This window comes from Nicotiana attenuata, unplaced genomic scaffold (assembly GCF_001879085.1).
Source record: "Nicotiana attenuata strain UT unplaced genomic scaffold, NIATTr2, whole genome shotgun sequence".
Taxonomy (NCBI): domain Eukaryota; kingdom Viridiplantae; phylum Streptophyta; class Magnoliopsida; order Solanales; family Solanaceae; genus Nicotiana; species Nicotiana attenuata.
In genome coordinates this window covers 33,960-48,778 of record NW_017675544.1, presented here as the reverse complement: position 1 = coordinate 48,778, position 14,819 = coordinate 33,960, and the positions used below count along the sequence as shown (strand labels likewise).

The 14,819-nt window shown below is 36.3% G+C and overlaps 1 protein-coding gene across 2 annotated transcripts; it reads left to right on the top strand.

Moving 5' to 3' along the window:
• Positions 1-6,360: 6,360 nt before the first annotated feature.
• On the top strand, positions 6,361-10,820 carry LOC109220189 (glutamine synthetase). Of its 2 annotated transcripts, XM_019384651.1 has the most exons (12): positions 6,363-6,516; positions 7,411-7,450; positions 7,574-7,677; positions 7,778-7,826; positions 8,247-8,353; positions 8,458-8,545; positions 9,105-9,233; positions 9,319-9,393; positions 9,508-9,561; positions 9,721-9,758; positions 9,842-10,001; positions 10,406-10,820. In XM_019384651.1, exons 1-12 carry the CDS (start codon positions 6,443-6,445, stop codon positions 10,556-10,558), a joined length of 1,071 nt encoding a protein of 356 aa, XP_019240196.1. In that variant the 5' UTR covers positions 6,363-6,442; the 3' UTR covers positions 10,559-10,820. The 2 variants fall into 2 exon arrangements, with proteins under 2 accessions (XP_019240197.1, XP_019240196.1); XM_019384652.1 differs by lacking the exon at positions 9,842-10,001 and having other exon boundaries at positions 6,361-6,516; positions 10,466-10,526.
• Positions 10,821-14,819: the final 3,999 nt, after the last annotated feature.

Sequence of the window (14,819 nt, the reverse complement as noted above, 5' to 3'; positions counted from 1 at the left end):
GCCACGGGGTGGATTTTGGACTTGGAAAATTGCAGGTTTTTTAGCTGTTGCATTGCAGGCCTGCAGGCTTCGCATTTGCGAAGCCTTGCTCGCAAATGTGATATCGCAAATGTGAAAGAAGCCCAGGCCAGCCAGCCTCGCAATTGCGAGGATTCCATCGCAAATGCGATGCCCCCCTCCCCTTCAGCCTGTTGTCGCAAATGCGATACTTCGTTCGCATTTCCCAACCCACTTCGCAATTCCCAGCATAGCAGAGGTCGGGGTTCGCAATTGCGAACCCCTGTTCGCATTTCCCATATCTGCGACCTGCAACTTTTATACTTAGCCGAAATTCAACCATTTTTCACATCTTTTCAAAAACACAAACTCCCTAGGGCGATTTTCCAAGAACAACTATTCTTCCAAATCGATTGTATGTCAATTTTGACTCGTTTCCTTCAATCATTAACATCTTTTAACATGATTTCAACTCAAAATCAATGATTTTCATGGGGAAATTTGGGTGTTTTGGGTAGAACCTAGGTTTTTCAAAATTGGTGATTTGGACCTCGATTTGAGGTCCGATTTCAAAACAAATTATATATTTGGGTTCGTGGGGGAATGGGTAATCGGTTTTTGGTTCGAACCTCGGGTTTTGACCATGTGTGCCCGGGGGCGACTTTTGACTTTTTGGGTAAAACGTTGGAAAACTTATTTTCATGCATCGGGGTTGATTCATTTAGCGTTTATTGATGTAATTAAATAACTTGTGACTAGATACGAGCGAATTGGTGGTGGAATCAAGGGGTAAAGCTATAATTGAAACGTGAATTGTGTTCGTGGCATCGATAAGTGTTTGGTCTAACCTTAGCTTGATGGATTAGGAGTCGTGTCTTATTTGCTACGTGTTAATTGTGGAGTACGACGTATAGGTATGGTGACGAGTATCTATACGTCGGTATCAAACATGCCCGTGAGTCTTGTATTATAATTATTATGACTCCGTCGTGGTTTATTGTTCCTCACATGTTACTATCATCATTGTTCCCTTGCCGAGATGTTTGTTTTGATATTATTGTTCCCTTGTCGGGATGTTGTTGAAATATTATTATTCCCTTGCCGGGATGTTGTTATATTGTTCTTGTTCCCTTGCCGGGATGTTGTTATATTGCTCTTGTTCCCTTGCCGGGATGTTGTTATATTGCTCTTGTTCCCTTGCCGGGATTCTTTGTGGTTATTGTTGAATTATAACTGGGATCGGGTGGCACGCCTGCCACAGGATAAATGAAATGGGAGCGGGTGGCACGCCTGCCACGAGATAAATGAAATGGGAGCGGGTGGCACGCCTGCCATGAGATAAATGAAATAGGAGCGGGTGGCACGCCTGCCACGAGATATATGAAATGGGAGCCGGTGGCACGCCTGCCACGAGATATATGAAATGGGAGCGGGTGGCACGCCTGCCACGAGATATATGAGATGCGAGCGGGTTGCACGCCTGCAACAAGATGTGAAATGAAAGTGAATTCTGCCTTTGTTTTCCTTATCCTTGTTAGTAGTTGGATTTTGGTTCCTTTATAATTCTCTTGATATTCTGTTTTACCTGTTATTCCCCGAAGCATGCTTTCCCCCTCCCATCTTTACTTTTTTATTTCTGCCTTACTTTCCGTTGTATATTATATAACTGCACAGGTTTATTTGGTAGTCTGGTCCTAGCCTCGTCACTACTTCGCCGAGGTTAGGTTAGGCACTTACCAGCACATGGGGTCGGTTGTGCTGATACTACACTCTGCACTCTTTTGTGCAGATCCCAGTGCTGTTGACTTTGGACCGTATATTGAGTGGCTACCTTCAGTCCACGTGGAGATCCAAGGTAGACCTGCAGGCGTCCGCAGGCCCTGGCGTCTCCATCTAGCCCTTTATTCCTATTTCATTTCCTTAATTCAGAAACAGTGTATCGTTTATTTTTCAGACTTTGTATATAGTATTCTTAGATCGTTTGTGAAACTGTGACACCAGTTCTAGGTAGTTGAGGCTCAAACTTTTGTTTTGGATACATGTTCAGATATTCTATTGCTTCTCTTCCGCTTATTTAAAATTTTTCGCTGTATTCACATTATTGTTTTTATTTGTTAAAGAGTATAAAATGGGTAAAAAGGTAATTTGTTAAATATTAGGCTTGCCTAGCTCACATTAGTAGGCTCCATCACGACTCCCGAGGGTGGAAAATCCAGGTCGTGACACTCTAGAAGAGACGGTAATTTCTAACATTCTGCCACTTGGCCCACATATTAAAATCAGATAATCCTTTTTGAGGGATAAACAAATAATACGGCCATAAATTTTATCACTCAACTAAAAGTTACGTAACAATCACTTTAACTAGAATATATTATTACACGAATCATGGCGGTCATGCTTTTAAACAAACACTTTCTTCCATGTATTATAATGCACAATACATTCTAACAAAGTGTCTAACAAATTTATGAATGAACTTAATATAAGTCATTCAGAGTCCCACTTTATTGATCCAATGATCACAAATAATACATGAAAACCCAAAAGTGTGCACTGTCATGTATATCGAAATAAACATAATGTCTAGACAAATTGTTAGAGAACAAAGCAAGGCTAAATTGAGCTACCAAGACCCATATGGTTTACATGATCCTTGAAAATATTAGCCGGCAGACCTTTAGTCATAGGATCAGCAATCATCAAAGTAGTAGCAATATGCTCAAAACTCACATCTTGCTTCTTCACATAGTCTCTAACCATCAAGTACTTTATGTCGATGTGCTTTCTTCGGCTGCCACTTTTGTTATTCTTAAAAAAGACAAAAACAAGATTTTACTTGACCATAATGACTCTGATGACCAGACTGCATTTGTCGTCAACAAAATCAGTTGGGCATTTGGGATTATTCTCTTATCAGTCTGATAGTATTGAGTTACATTTTTAGAATGCAAGAGGTTATAATCTAATTTCTTAAAAAACTGCAAAAACCTAAAACATACAAATAATTAATTAGATGTTTAATCTATTTTCTTAAAAAACTGCAAAACCCTAAGTAAAACATACAAATAATTACATAAAATTAGTTTTACCGAGTTGGAATATATGATTATTATGTACGTCACACAAATATTTACTGATTTTTTTTTTCTTCTGTTCAAGTCTTAAAGGTAGTCCGATGCACAAGTTATTTCGCATTCACGTAGGATTTGAAAATGGACCGCACTCTAAGGGTGTGATGCAGACAACCTATCAAAATGCAAATATTAGTAGTTGCTTCCACATCTCGAACCCATAATCTATAGGTCACACGGAAATAACTTTACCATCCCTCTAATGTTCCCCTTTATCTGTTCAAATCTTGATAATAATTTTCTAATGTCTACACTCGTGGGAGATATTGAAAACAACATCTCTACCTTCACTAGGTAGAGGTAAGGTCTGTGTCCCGAAATCCACCTGTAAAAATATATTGAGTTTGTTGTTATTATTATTGTTATTGTTATTGTTTATACTCGTGAGAGATAGTAAATACCTAATGAAGCTAGTCGATATGTGCGGAAATTAATCTGAACACTACGATTATCAATTATAATATACGTTAGAAAAGTGGTGTCTAATCAAGTTACCTTTTCGTAAAATTTACTTTAAGAAATATTGCCTTGTGCTTCTTATGGTGTATAATCAAAGAAAAACAAAAAAAGCTTTTAATAAAGTGGTATTCCACATTGTTTGGTACTCGTTTAATAATGCATTTCTTTAATTTTCTTAATGCACATTCTTCTACTTTTTCTGGTTTATTGGAGTGCTAAACTAGGTTGGTGTATCGTTGTAATCCATTGTTTAACTCATTATTGGACAAATTACGACTCAAAACTCTTTATTGTCCTCAAAGTGAGGAGTATTTACGTGGTTAAATAAAATTAAAGCTATACTTTTCCTTATTTAAACTTTAAAGTCTCTTTTTTGCCTTTGTATTTATTTTCTCCACTTTGAAATTTCCCACGTTTAGAAAGTACTTGTAGTTGTATACTCCCTCCTTTTTGTTAAAGAAATAAGCTAATATGATTTGGCAAATAATTTTTTAAAATTAGATTTTATCAAATATTTTAAATAATTAATTTTGGGACATTATGATTTGGTGTAATTCTTATAAAAAATTTCAATCTTCTACTTCTGAATCCTAAGTTAACTGGACATTGCATGAATCTCTATCAGATTTTGTTAGTTCAGATTTCACACAACACTTATTAAGTAGGCGTTTGGACATAAAATTAAAATTTCGGAAAAAAAATAATATTTAGACTTAAGTTGAAAAATGGTATTTGAAATTTAAAATTATATTTGGACATGCATTTTACTTGAAAAAATATTGTAGTTTTGTAAGTGGGGAAAAAAATAAAAATTTTAAAAAAGTGATTTTGACCACTTTTTGATTTTTTGTAAAACTCATTGTCAGAAAAATTTAAAAAACTTACAAAATTTCATGGACAAGTACATTGTGAATTTTTTTCGAAATAAAGGGAAATTTTTTATGGACAAATGGGTCCTAAGTTGGACAACACAAGGAATTCAATATTTTTATTTTGATTCTTACCTCACCACAATTAATATTTAGTACTTAAACCACACAATTATAAACTTTGATATGTAACTTTTATTTTAAAAAAATTTAAATATTTAAATATCTAAATTCAAATTATAAATAAAATATATTGATAATCAAGACCTCTGATTAAACATGAACTACAAATCCTCCTCGCTTTCGCGCGATCATCTCTCCCTCTATTTTTTTTTTTATGCATTTTATATAGTCGTACTTTAAATTCCGTCATTTTTTTTACCGTAAAAAAAAAGATGAAGTTGACCGCTACCTCATGGTAAAAGACCATCTCAACCTTCACCTAATCACCGAACTAGGGCTGCTTATCGGGCGGATTGGGCGGTTATTTACACTTAACGGTATGGCTTATCGGTTATCGTCTTTTAAATGTATTAATCCGCTAGCCACCCGATAAGATATGGCGGATTGGTATCGGTTTAGCTCTTATCGGGCGATTTATCGGCCTAATTCAATCTATATTACACATTCAGAAATTTCAGCATACAAATTCAGAAATCGAAAATACACATTCAGAAATCGAAATTACACATGTCTGTTAAGTTGTGAGAACTCAGAAAGAAGATTTCTTATCTAGCCTAGGAACACACTAACGCCTCCTCTAAACAGAACACATTAAATCCCAAAAGAGAACACGTTTCTTTCTTTTTGCTTATTTAGGAATTAGTCGTTACGACTTAAGCGTTAGAGTCTAAGAGACAGAGTACTGGAACTCTGGAAGTGGAAGGGTTTTTAATATTTAATATATATATATATATATATATATATGGATAAAAATAAATTTTATGTGTGTGTGTGTGTGTGTATATATATATATATATATATATATATATATATATATATATATTTTCTTAACGGGCTAACGGATTGTCCGTTAAGAAAATTGAATAATCCGCCCCAAACTGATAAGCCGTTAATAAAAAAATTTTAATCCGTTCCCCGTCCGTTAAACCGTTAACCCAGATACCAATAAGTCGTTAAACTTCGGTTTCGATTCGATTTTCGGTTTCGGATCGATCTTAAACAGCCCTACACCGAACAATTGTAAGATCTCAATTTGGTCAAATAAACAGAGTTAAAACAAAATTAAGAAAAGAAAATAAAAGACATGATACCGGCACGTCAATTAGCCGGTAAAAGGGCAATAGAATCCTGAAATTGGATTCTCTTTTTCGTATTCATCAGTTACCTACTCTTCGGAACAACCCACTTGTCCTATTTATTTATTTTTTCAATGAGCTGTCTACAATAATTAAAGAATTAAAATAATACACACAATTCACGCAAATAACATTTTTATATTATTATATCACCTAAAAATTATATATAAATAAACTTCGAAAAGGTAAAATCTTGATTTCAAAAATCAAATAAATTTACCTGTTATACAAATAATTAATTAAAGATAAAAAAATGATCCGATGGTATAAAAATTCTTATACTACTAGAATTTATTACTTTCATAATTAAATATGGAGCAGGGGCTCAGCTAGACTTTCCAACGCTGGTTCAGCCGAGCACAGTAACTTTGGTCCAAACTTTATATTTATTTTTAAAATTTCATTGAATATATACAAATTATTAATTCAATAATTTAGAAAAATAGAATCCTGAACGTATATTACGAAGTTTAATTTTTTTTCCTTTTCAATCATATTTATTATATAGAAAAAATAGGGAATAACTAGGTACTCCTAATAATATTTTAATACAACCAACCCTGAAAATCGCCTATATAAGCAGAGCAAACTATTCTGCCTCTACAACAAAATTATCTTCTATCTCTTTAATTTATCAGAAAATTGTTAGACTTCTATTTTCATTATGTCTCTGCTTTCAGATCTTATCAACCTCAATCTCTCTGATTCTACCGAGAAAATCATCGCTGAATACATATGGTTAGTTTTCTTTATTTTTTTTTTCTGCATTAATAATTTAGTTGAACTGTTTTTACACCAAACACGAACATGATTTGTTTTTTCTGCTTTTTAACAGTTTTTTTTTGCCTGTTTTATGGATCTTATGATTTTTAAAGCTATTTAAGATTGATTTCTGTGTTTATTTCTCAAAGCGTGTAGTTTTTATGTTTTTTTTTCCTGGATTTTGAGTATGATGTCTTGTTGTGATTTAGTGAGTAGTGTTTTTAGTGGAGTTTTTATTTGAACAATTAATTTAAATATTGTTACACAAATAGCCACTTAGATTCGATATTTACTTTTTTTAGCCGGTATACATAGATTATATATTGATTGCAGTTATTTGGGTTAATTCTTCAACTAAAAATAGCTTGCGGATGTGTAAAGTATATATAATCAATATATAATCCGTGTATAATCAATGTGTATCGTTTAGAAATAGTAAACATTCAGATTTTTTTTTTTTGAGTGAAATGTTACGAGTGTTTATGTTGATCAATCTGTCAATTTCATTAGATCCATTTTTTCCCTTTTGTTTTTTTGTTTCTTTTGTAGTTTTCCTCTTTAATGAGAACTTACTTTCATTGTTCTTTTATCTACAATGAGTAATAAAAAAAAAAGTACTTTCTGCATAAAAAAGTAAACTTTTTTCTTGTTTGAATTTCCAAAGCCATTGGAATATGCACAATTTTCAGGGTTGAAATTTTTCCTAAAGCTAATAGAAAAAGTTTTTTTTTTCTGGATGAGTGATATTTTTTTGAGAAAGATCTGATTTTTATAGTCTGTTTTATCACTTTTCCTTTTGATAAAAATTGTACCTTTTGATGTTAATATTAATATATTTTTTTTTTGTATGTATCCTTTGTTTGTTATCAGGATCGGTGGATCAGGCATGGACATAAGGAGCAAGGCCAGGGTATAAATTATTTTATTGATTTAGTGTTATATATAATTTTTTGTGTTTTTTTCTTCTGAATTTTGGAATAGTGAATTTTGCTTATATATATATTTTTAAAATTTTTAATTTCTTGATTTGCAGACTCTTTCTGGTCCTGTTACTGATCCTGCAAAACTACCCAAATGGAACTATGATGGATCTAGCACAGGTCAAGCTCCTGGAGAAGATAGTGAAGTGATCTTATAGTAAGTAGCCTTTTTTAATGTGTAAAATCTGCTAATTTTTAATATTTTTTTTGTAAAGTGAAAATTTTCTGACTGTCATTTAATTGATATTTTTATACAGCCCTCAAGCTATCTTTAAGGATCCATTCAGAAGAGGCAACAATATCTTGGTTGGTTGCAGATACATTTATTTCATATCATTAATTCCTGTATTCAAATTTTTATAGTTGACTTTTATTGGGAATTTGAAAAGAGTTAACTTTTCTATACGCTGATAGTATAAATGAATTTTTACGGTAACCTAAATGATAACTATAAGTAACTGTGCGTCAAAAACTAGATTAGTAATCTATGAAATAACATGATGGGTATAATACACTGATTACCTATGTTGCTCGCACTCCCCGAAAATGTCACCGTGTGCGTGTCGGATTCTCCAAAAGCAGTGTATTTTAGGAGATTACGACACGGGTGCGGCAATATTATGGAGAGTCGGCGCAACATAGCTGATTACACTATCCATAAATATATATGAATCATTTTAGTGAATCATTTGTTTGATTTTTTATTTTTATTTTTTTGTACTGAAGGTCATGTGTGATGCCTATACTCCTGCTGGTGAGCCTATCCCGACAAACAAGAGGCATGCTGCTGCCAAGATCTTCAGCAACCCTGATGTTGTTGCTGAGGAACCCTGGTATTGACATATTCTGTTTAGCTTTTAAATTATAGATTTTTTCTTTATATCGATATCGTTTTGAAGATTTCCTGATTGTTTGGAAAAATTTGTGTATAAATTAGGTATGGTATTGAGCAAGAATACACCTTGTTGCAAAAGGATATTAACTGGCCTCTGGGCTGGCCTATTGGAGGCTTCCCTGGACCTCAGGTAGATTATTAATACTCTTCATTTTGCTGCAATTTTCTTCTGTTTCCTATGTTTATTAGACATTGTTCTTTTGTATTTGGCTTATCTGTATCTTTCTCATAGATCATTTTCTTAGACTGCTGGCATAACAGAAGAAACTAACAGTGGAAAAATTATCGCAACACAATAGTATCCTTAACGTTACGCCTATTTTTCTTCTTCTTGGAGTCGCTTCCTCCCTCTTTTCAAAAGAAGTTTGTATCTCTGCTGTTATGTTTGGAAAAGGAGAATAAAAATTTGAGAAGCCTGATTTAATGAAATGAATACAAGTTACCTTGTATCAGTTTCCCATAACTTCGGTTGAATTGCAAAGATTCGTGTATCATGACTACAAACCACTTCATTTGACTTAATCTAGAGAATTTATTTCTCTGGTTGATTGATCCAATGTCTGTGGTACTAATACTTCATATTTTTTTTTGGGTGAGTTTACCTAATTTACTGTTTCATCTAGGGACAATACTAATGCGGAGTTAGCTAACTTAGCTGTCTATCTGACCGTATTTATTGTTGCTTCTAGGGACCATACTACTGTGGAACCGGAGCTGATAAGGCCTTTGGACGTGATATTGTGGACTCCCATTACAAGGCTTGTCTTTATGCTGGGATTAACATCAGTGGTATCAATGGAGAAGTCATGCCCGGACAGGTATAGAGGCGTTCTTGTTTTCCCATCTAGCCATAATTGAACGATGTCACAAATATTTAATGTGTTTTTGTTTAAACTTATGCAGTGGGAATTCCAAGTCGGACCTTCTGTTGGCATCTCAGCCGGTGATGAAGTGTGGGTAGCTCGTTACATTCTTGAGGTATTGCAGCTTGACTGTTCGCACTTTCATTGACCATTTGGACCATTTTAAATTCGATTCTTTTGCTATTTTGTTGAGCTTGAATGCAATTTACTAATTGACTTGGTTTAACAGAGGATCACGGAGATTGCTGGAGTGGTTGTGTCATTTGACCCCAAGCCTATTCCGGTGAGCTTTCTATTATGTATCTTACAAGTTCTTTGATTTGATTGTCGAAACATGTTGGATACAATCTGGTCTCCACCGACTGGATTAGTTATGTTGCTATGAACTGATATCGTTTGGAATAAGGTGTTTATTAACGATGAATATTTCCTTTATTGTCAGGGTGATTGGAACGGAGCAGGTGCTCACACAAACTACAGGTAGAGGCACAACATTTAATTCATTCGACTTTTATCTTTATATCCATCTGTTCCTATGAGTTAAAACTTTGGATTTTTTCCAGCACCAAGTCGATGAGGGAAGATGGAGGCTACGAAGTCATTTTGAAGGCTATTGAGAAGCTTGGCCTGAAGCACAAAGAGCACATTGCTGCATATGGTGAAGGCAATGAGCGTCGTCTCACTGGAAAGCACGAAACAGCCAACATCAGCACCTTCAAATGGGTATATAAACATTTTATCTTTCTCATCATTTCTCATTTTTGCTGCTTTTTTCTTTGGTGGTGGAGGTTCAACTATGATAATCGTTTGGAAGTTGAGATTGACTTTGGACTTTCTCTGTTGTTTAAACATTTCGAACGGGTCTTTCTTGCTAAAAGATTTTTTTAATCTCCAAGTCCGATTAAACACCACCACCACCAACAATAGACCAAGTGTAATCCCACAAGTGGGGTCTGGGGAAGGTAGTGTGTACGCAGACCTTACCCCTACCTTCAAGAAGGCAGAGAGGCTGTTTCCGGAAGTCCAGTTAAACACCGTTATATAAAATGAAACCCGTACTATTTTGCAGCAGAATGCATCCAACATCTTATCTTGTTTTATAACACAACTTCATATGACATGTGCAGGGGGTTGCAAACCGCGGTGCATCTGTCCGTGTAGGACGGGACACGGAGAAGGCGGGCAAGGGATACTTTGAGGACAGAAGGCCAGCTTCAAATATGGATCCATACGTCGTTACTGCCATGATCGCGGACACCACCATCATCTGGAAACCTTGAAGCTTTTTAGTATGAATTGCTTGTTTCTGGTTGCACAATTTGGGATAGAAAAGGATTGATTTATGAAACAGCCCTTTCGCTTCGCCTGTGTCTTTAGTTAGGGTAGTCTGGTCTTTTGTTATTTTTCTTTTATTCCAGTTGAAGTTGTATTTTCATACAGCAAGGCTGATTTCATTGCTTATGATTTGGCAATGGTGTTACAAACAAACAATGTTATTCTTATTAATAACAAATTATGAAAGGGTTGGTTCTGTTGCTCATTTACTGCTGTTTTGAGAAGTGACAACTGCTGTATTTTTCCTTCTTTTTTTACCTTTGTTTCGTCAATTGCGCAATTTCACTTGGACATCGATTTGGTTGAAACTAGGGTGGGCGTTCGGCAGTTCGGATTGAATATGAGAATTTCGGTTTTCAGATTGAAGAAATGACAATCCAAATCCAATCTTGGTTTTGGATTGATCAGTTTGGATATTATGAATTTTCGGTTTTAAGCGTATAAGTTGAAATGTTTCTACTTTTTACAAAAATGAATATCCAAATGAAGTACTCATGTTAAATTGCCTGAAAGTTCCTCATTATTGCTGCAATCATCCAAATAAAGTATTCAAGTAATAAAATTATTATAAAAAAATAATTTTATTCATATAAAAAATATTCTAACAGTAACTTAATAATTAATATTGAATATAATAGATAATATCTAATGGGTATGATATTGAACTTATTACTATTGACATATGGATAATAGATTAAATATAAAGTATAAAAACTTCAGATTTTCGGATATCCAAAAATCCGAAGTACTAAATCCAATATCCAACCCGAAATCCAAAAACTTTAAAAAGTAAATCCAATATCCAATCCGTAATCCGAAAATCCAAAAACTTCGAATTTCGGATTTGCCAATAATATGCCACCCCTAGTTGAAACATGAAATATGAGTTTTTGAAGATGGGATGAGAAATAGTTTTTGTAAGTTGAAATTGTATTTGGACATGTATTTTACTTGAAAAGAACTTGAAGTTTTGTGAATAAAAAACTTCAAAAACTACTCTAGAGTTGTTTTTGGGTAGGGGTGGAAAATGGGCAGGTTGGGCTGAATTTGGGCGGGTCAAGATGGGTTAGGTCAATAATGAGTCATTGCCCAACCCAGCCCAAAGTGTGTACTTGGGCTAAGATGGGCTGGGTCAATGTCACGACCCAAAATCCACTAAGAGTCGTGAGGGCACCGGACCCCACTGTCAGGCAAGCCAACAACAACTAACTAGTAACTTCTCGTTTAAATATTTTTCTAAAATCACTTCTTATATGCGTTTAAACAATACGTGATAAATTCCTCTGAATAAATGATGAAACATTTAACAATTTTACATTCTGAATAAACCCATAGACATCCCCAGAACCCGGTGTCACAAGTGCATGAGCTATTTCTAAGAAACAATACAATACAATATCCGTCCGGAATACAAATGGACAGAAAGTAAATACAATATACTGAAGGGGACTATACTAGCTACGGTCCGCCTCGAATAATGCAGCTCACCTAGTCCCAGTATCATCCATACTGCTACGCCCAGTAGGCCACTAGTAGTACAAGTGCCTGTGCAACAAAAATGCACAGAAGTGTAGTATGAGTATATAAACAATGTGTACTCAGTAAGTATCCCGCCTAATCTCGAAGAAGTAGAGACGAGATGGCAACTTCGACACTTACTAAATGTCCAGTAATATTATTATTAATGCGATGACCCACAGATCCATTAAGAACAACAGTAAAATTCAATGAGTCACTAAACAGGTGAAAGCTCCTTTTTAATTAAACCTCCGGATTCATAACCCCTAAATTGGCAATTATCTCAAGTCGAGGAAAACAGATATTAGTATCAACAAATATCAAAGCAAGCAATACAAGCATGCGCAACTCATGCCGAGGACGTACGACCCGATCCAACAATATTTAAACCGTGCACTGCCGAGGATCGAACGGCACGAACCATAGATGCATCTATTACCCCGCTCGCGAACCATACATGCGACGCCGTCAAATTTAAATAAGCAATCATCCTGCTCGCGAACCTTACATGCGACGCAGGTACACATAGAAATGCATGCTCAAACAGCAGATTAAAAATTCATCGAGGAACATTTATCCAAATAAAAGCCAATTCTCTTTTAATGATTCCAGAAAATGAAGTTTAATCCTTTTAGAAATTCATTTACTAGTTCGACATGATTTAAGCAATTCAACTGTAACCAACATTGCAATTATTCCAAGTACAACATGCTTTTGGGTCCTAGACTACCCGGACAATAACGTAATAGTAGCTACGCACGGACTCTCGTCACCTCGTGCGTACGTAGCCCCCACAAATAGGAGCACATAACCAATTAACTCACCTATGGAGACAATTCCCTCTTGCAAGGTTAGAAAGGAGACTCACCTCGCTTCGAAGATCCATAACCGGCATTCCACGCCCTTCCGAAAACTCAAATTGATGCACAACGCTCCAAAACTAGCCAATAGTTATGCAAATCCATTAATATATGATAAACTACTCATATTAATCCAATTTATAACAATTCCTAACCACGATCGGAAAGTTGACAAAAATGCCCTCGGGCCCATGTGCCCGGATTTTCAAAATTTTCGAAGAATAGGTTTACCCATAGCCTCATGAACTCAAATATATATTTTTCTCTTAATATCATACCCAAAATCGTGGTCAAATTCCAAGAATATAAATTTCTAGGTCTTTCTACCAAAACCTCAAATTTCTACCAATTTACATGCTAAAATCTATACATAATCGATGTATTTAACTCAAGATGGATGGGATTAGCTTACCTTATCGTTGATGATGAAAAATCCCACTTGAAGCTCTCCAAAATCGCCCACACCAAATGAAAAATAGGGGCAAATGACCAAACCCCCGATTTTTAAAGAACCATTCTGTCTCCAGCAGTTTCCGCACCTGCGGTCGCTTGACCGCAGCGGTTCCGCAGGTGCGAGAATAACAGCCGCTTCTGCGGTCCGAGGCTCCCCAGTCCAAATCCGCTTCTACGCCCTCTCATCCGCATATGCGGTCCCGCATCTGCGGCGAAATTACCGCATCTACGGTCCCAGCTGGCCTGCCCTTTCCGCTCCTGCGACTGAACCGCTGCAGGTGCGGTCCCGCTTCTGCGGCTACTTGACCGCATCTGCGGTCCCTTCCCTCCTGATCCAAACCGCATCTGCGGCTCCGCACCTGCGGCCAAACCCTCGCAGGTGCGGTCATACCAGATACCAGCAACTTCAGCCTTTTCCAAAATTTCATTTCCGATCCGTTAACCACCCGGAGTCTACCCGAGGCCCCCGGGACCCCAACCAATCCCAAAACACATTACGGACTTGCTCGAGGCCTCAAATCATATCAAACAACGCTAAAACCACGAATCGACCTCCAATCCAAGCTTTATGAACTTTAGAATTTCAAACTTCTACTTTTGATGTTTAGACCTATCAAATCACGTCCGATTGACTTCAAATTTTGCACACTAGTCATATTCGACATTATGGACCTACTCCAACTTTCGGAATCGGATTCCGACCCCGATATCAAAATGTCCACTTCCGGTCAAACTTCTCAAAACCTTCAAATTTCTGTCTTTAGCCAAATGACTCCAAAATGACCCACGGACCTCCGAATTAACTTTCGATCGCGCTCCCAACTCCAGAATCACCATACGGAACTACTCCCAGACTCGAAATCGCAAACGGACATCGATAACACTGAAATGCTCTTCAACCCAAACTTATGAAATTTCTTCCAAAATGCTAACTCCCACAATAGGCGCAAAAATGCTCCCGGGTTATCCAAAACCCGATCCGGGCATACGCCCAACTCCGAAATCGTCATACGAACCTGCTGGAACCTTCAAACCCTGATTCTGAGGTCGTTTACTCAAAGTTCCGATCTTAGCTAATTCTTTTAACTTAAGGCTTCTGAAATGAGAATTTTCTTTCCAAATCAACTCCGAACTTCCCGAAATTTAATTCCGACCACGCATACAAGTCATAATACCTGAAATGTAGCTGCTCATGGCCTTAAACTGCTAAACGGCACGCTAGGGCTCAAAACGACCGTTCGGGTCGTTACATTCTCTCCCACTTAAACATACGTTCGTCCTTGAACATGCTAAGAACTGCGCTGGGGTTGTTCGAAATCTCTGTTTAACACCTCGAGCACCTACCCGTGCTACTACGACTCAGCTGGGCACCCTA

Coding starts and splice junctions, on each gene's coding strand:
- LOC109220189 (XM_019384651.1), top strand. CDS start 6,443: ATGTCTCTGCTTTCAGATCTTATCAACCTCAATCTCTCTGATTCTACC. Junction 8,546..9,104: donor GAGGCTTCCCTGGACCTCAG/GTAGATTATTAA, acceptor TGTTGCTTCTAG/GGACCATACTACTGTGGAAC. Junction 9,562..9,720: donor TTGACCCCAAGCCTATTCCG/GTGAGCTTTCTA, acceptor CTTTATTGTCAG/GGTGATTGGAACGGAGCAGG.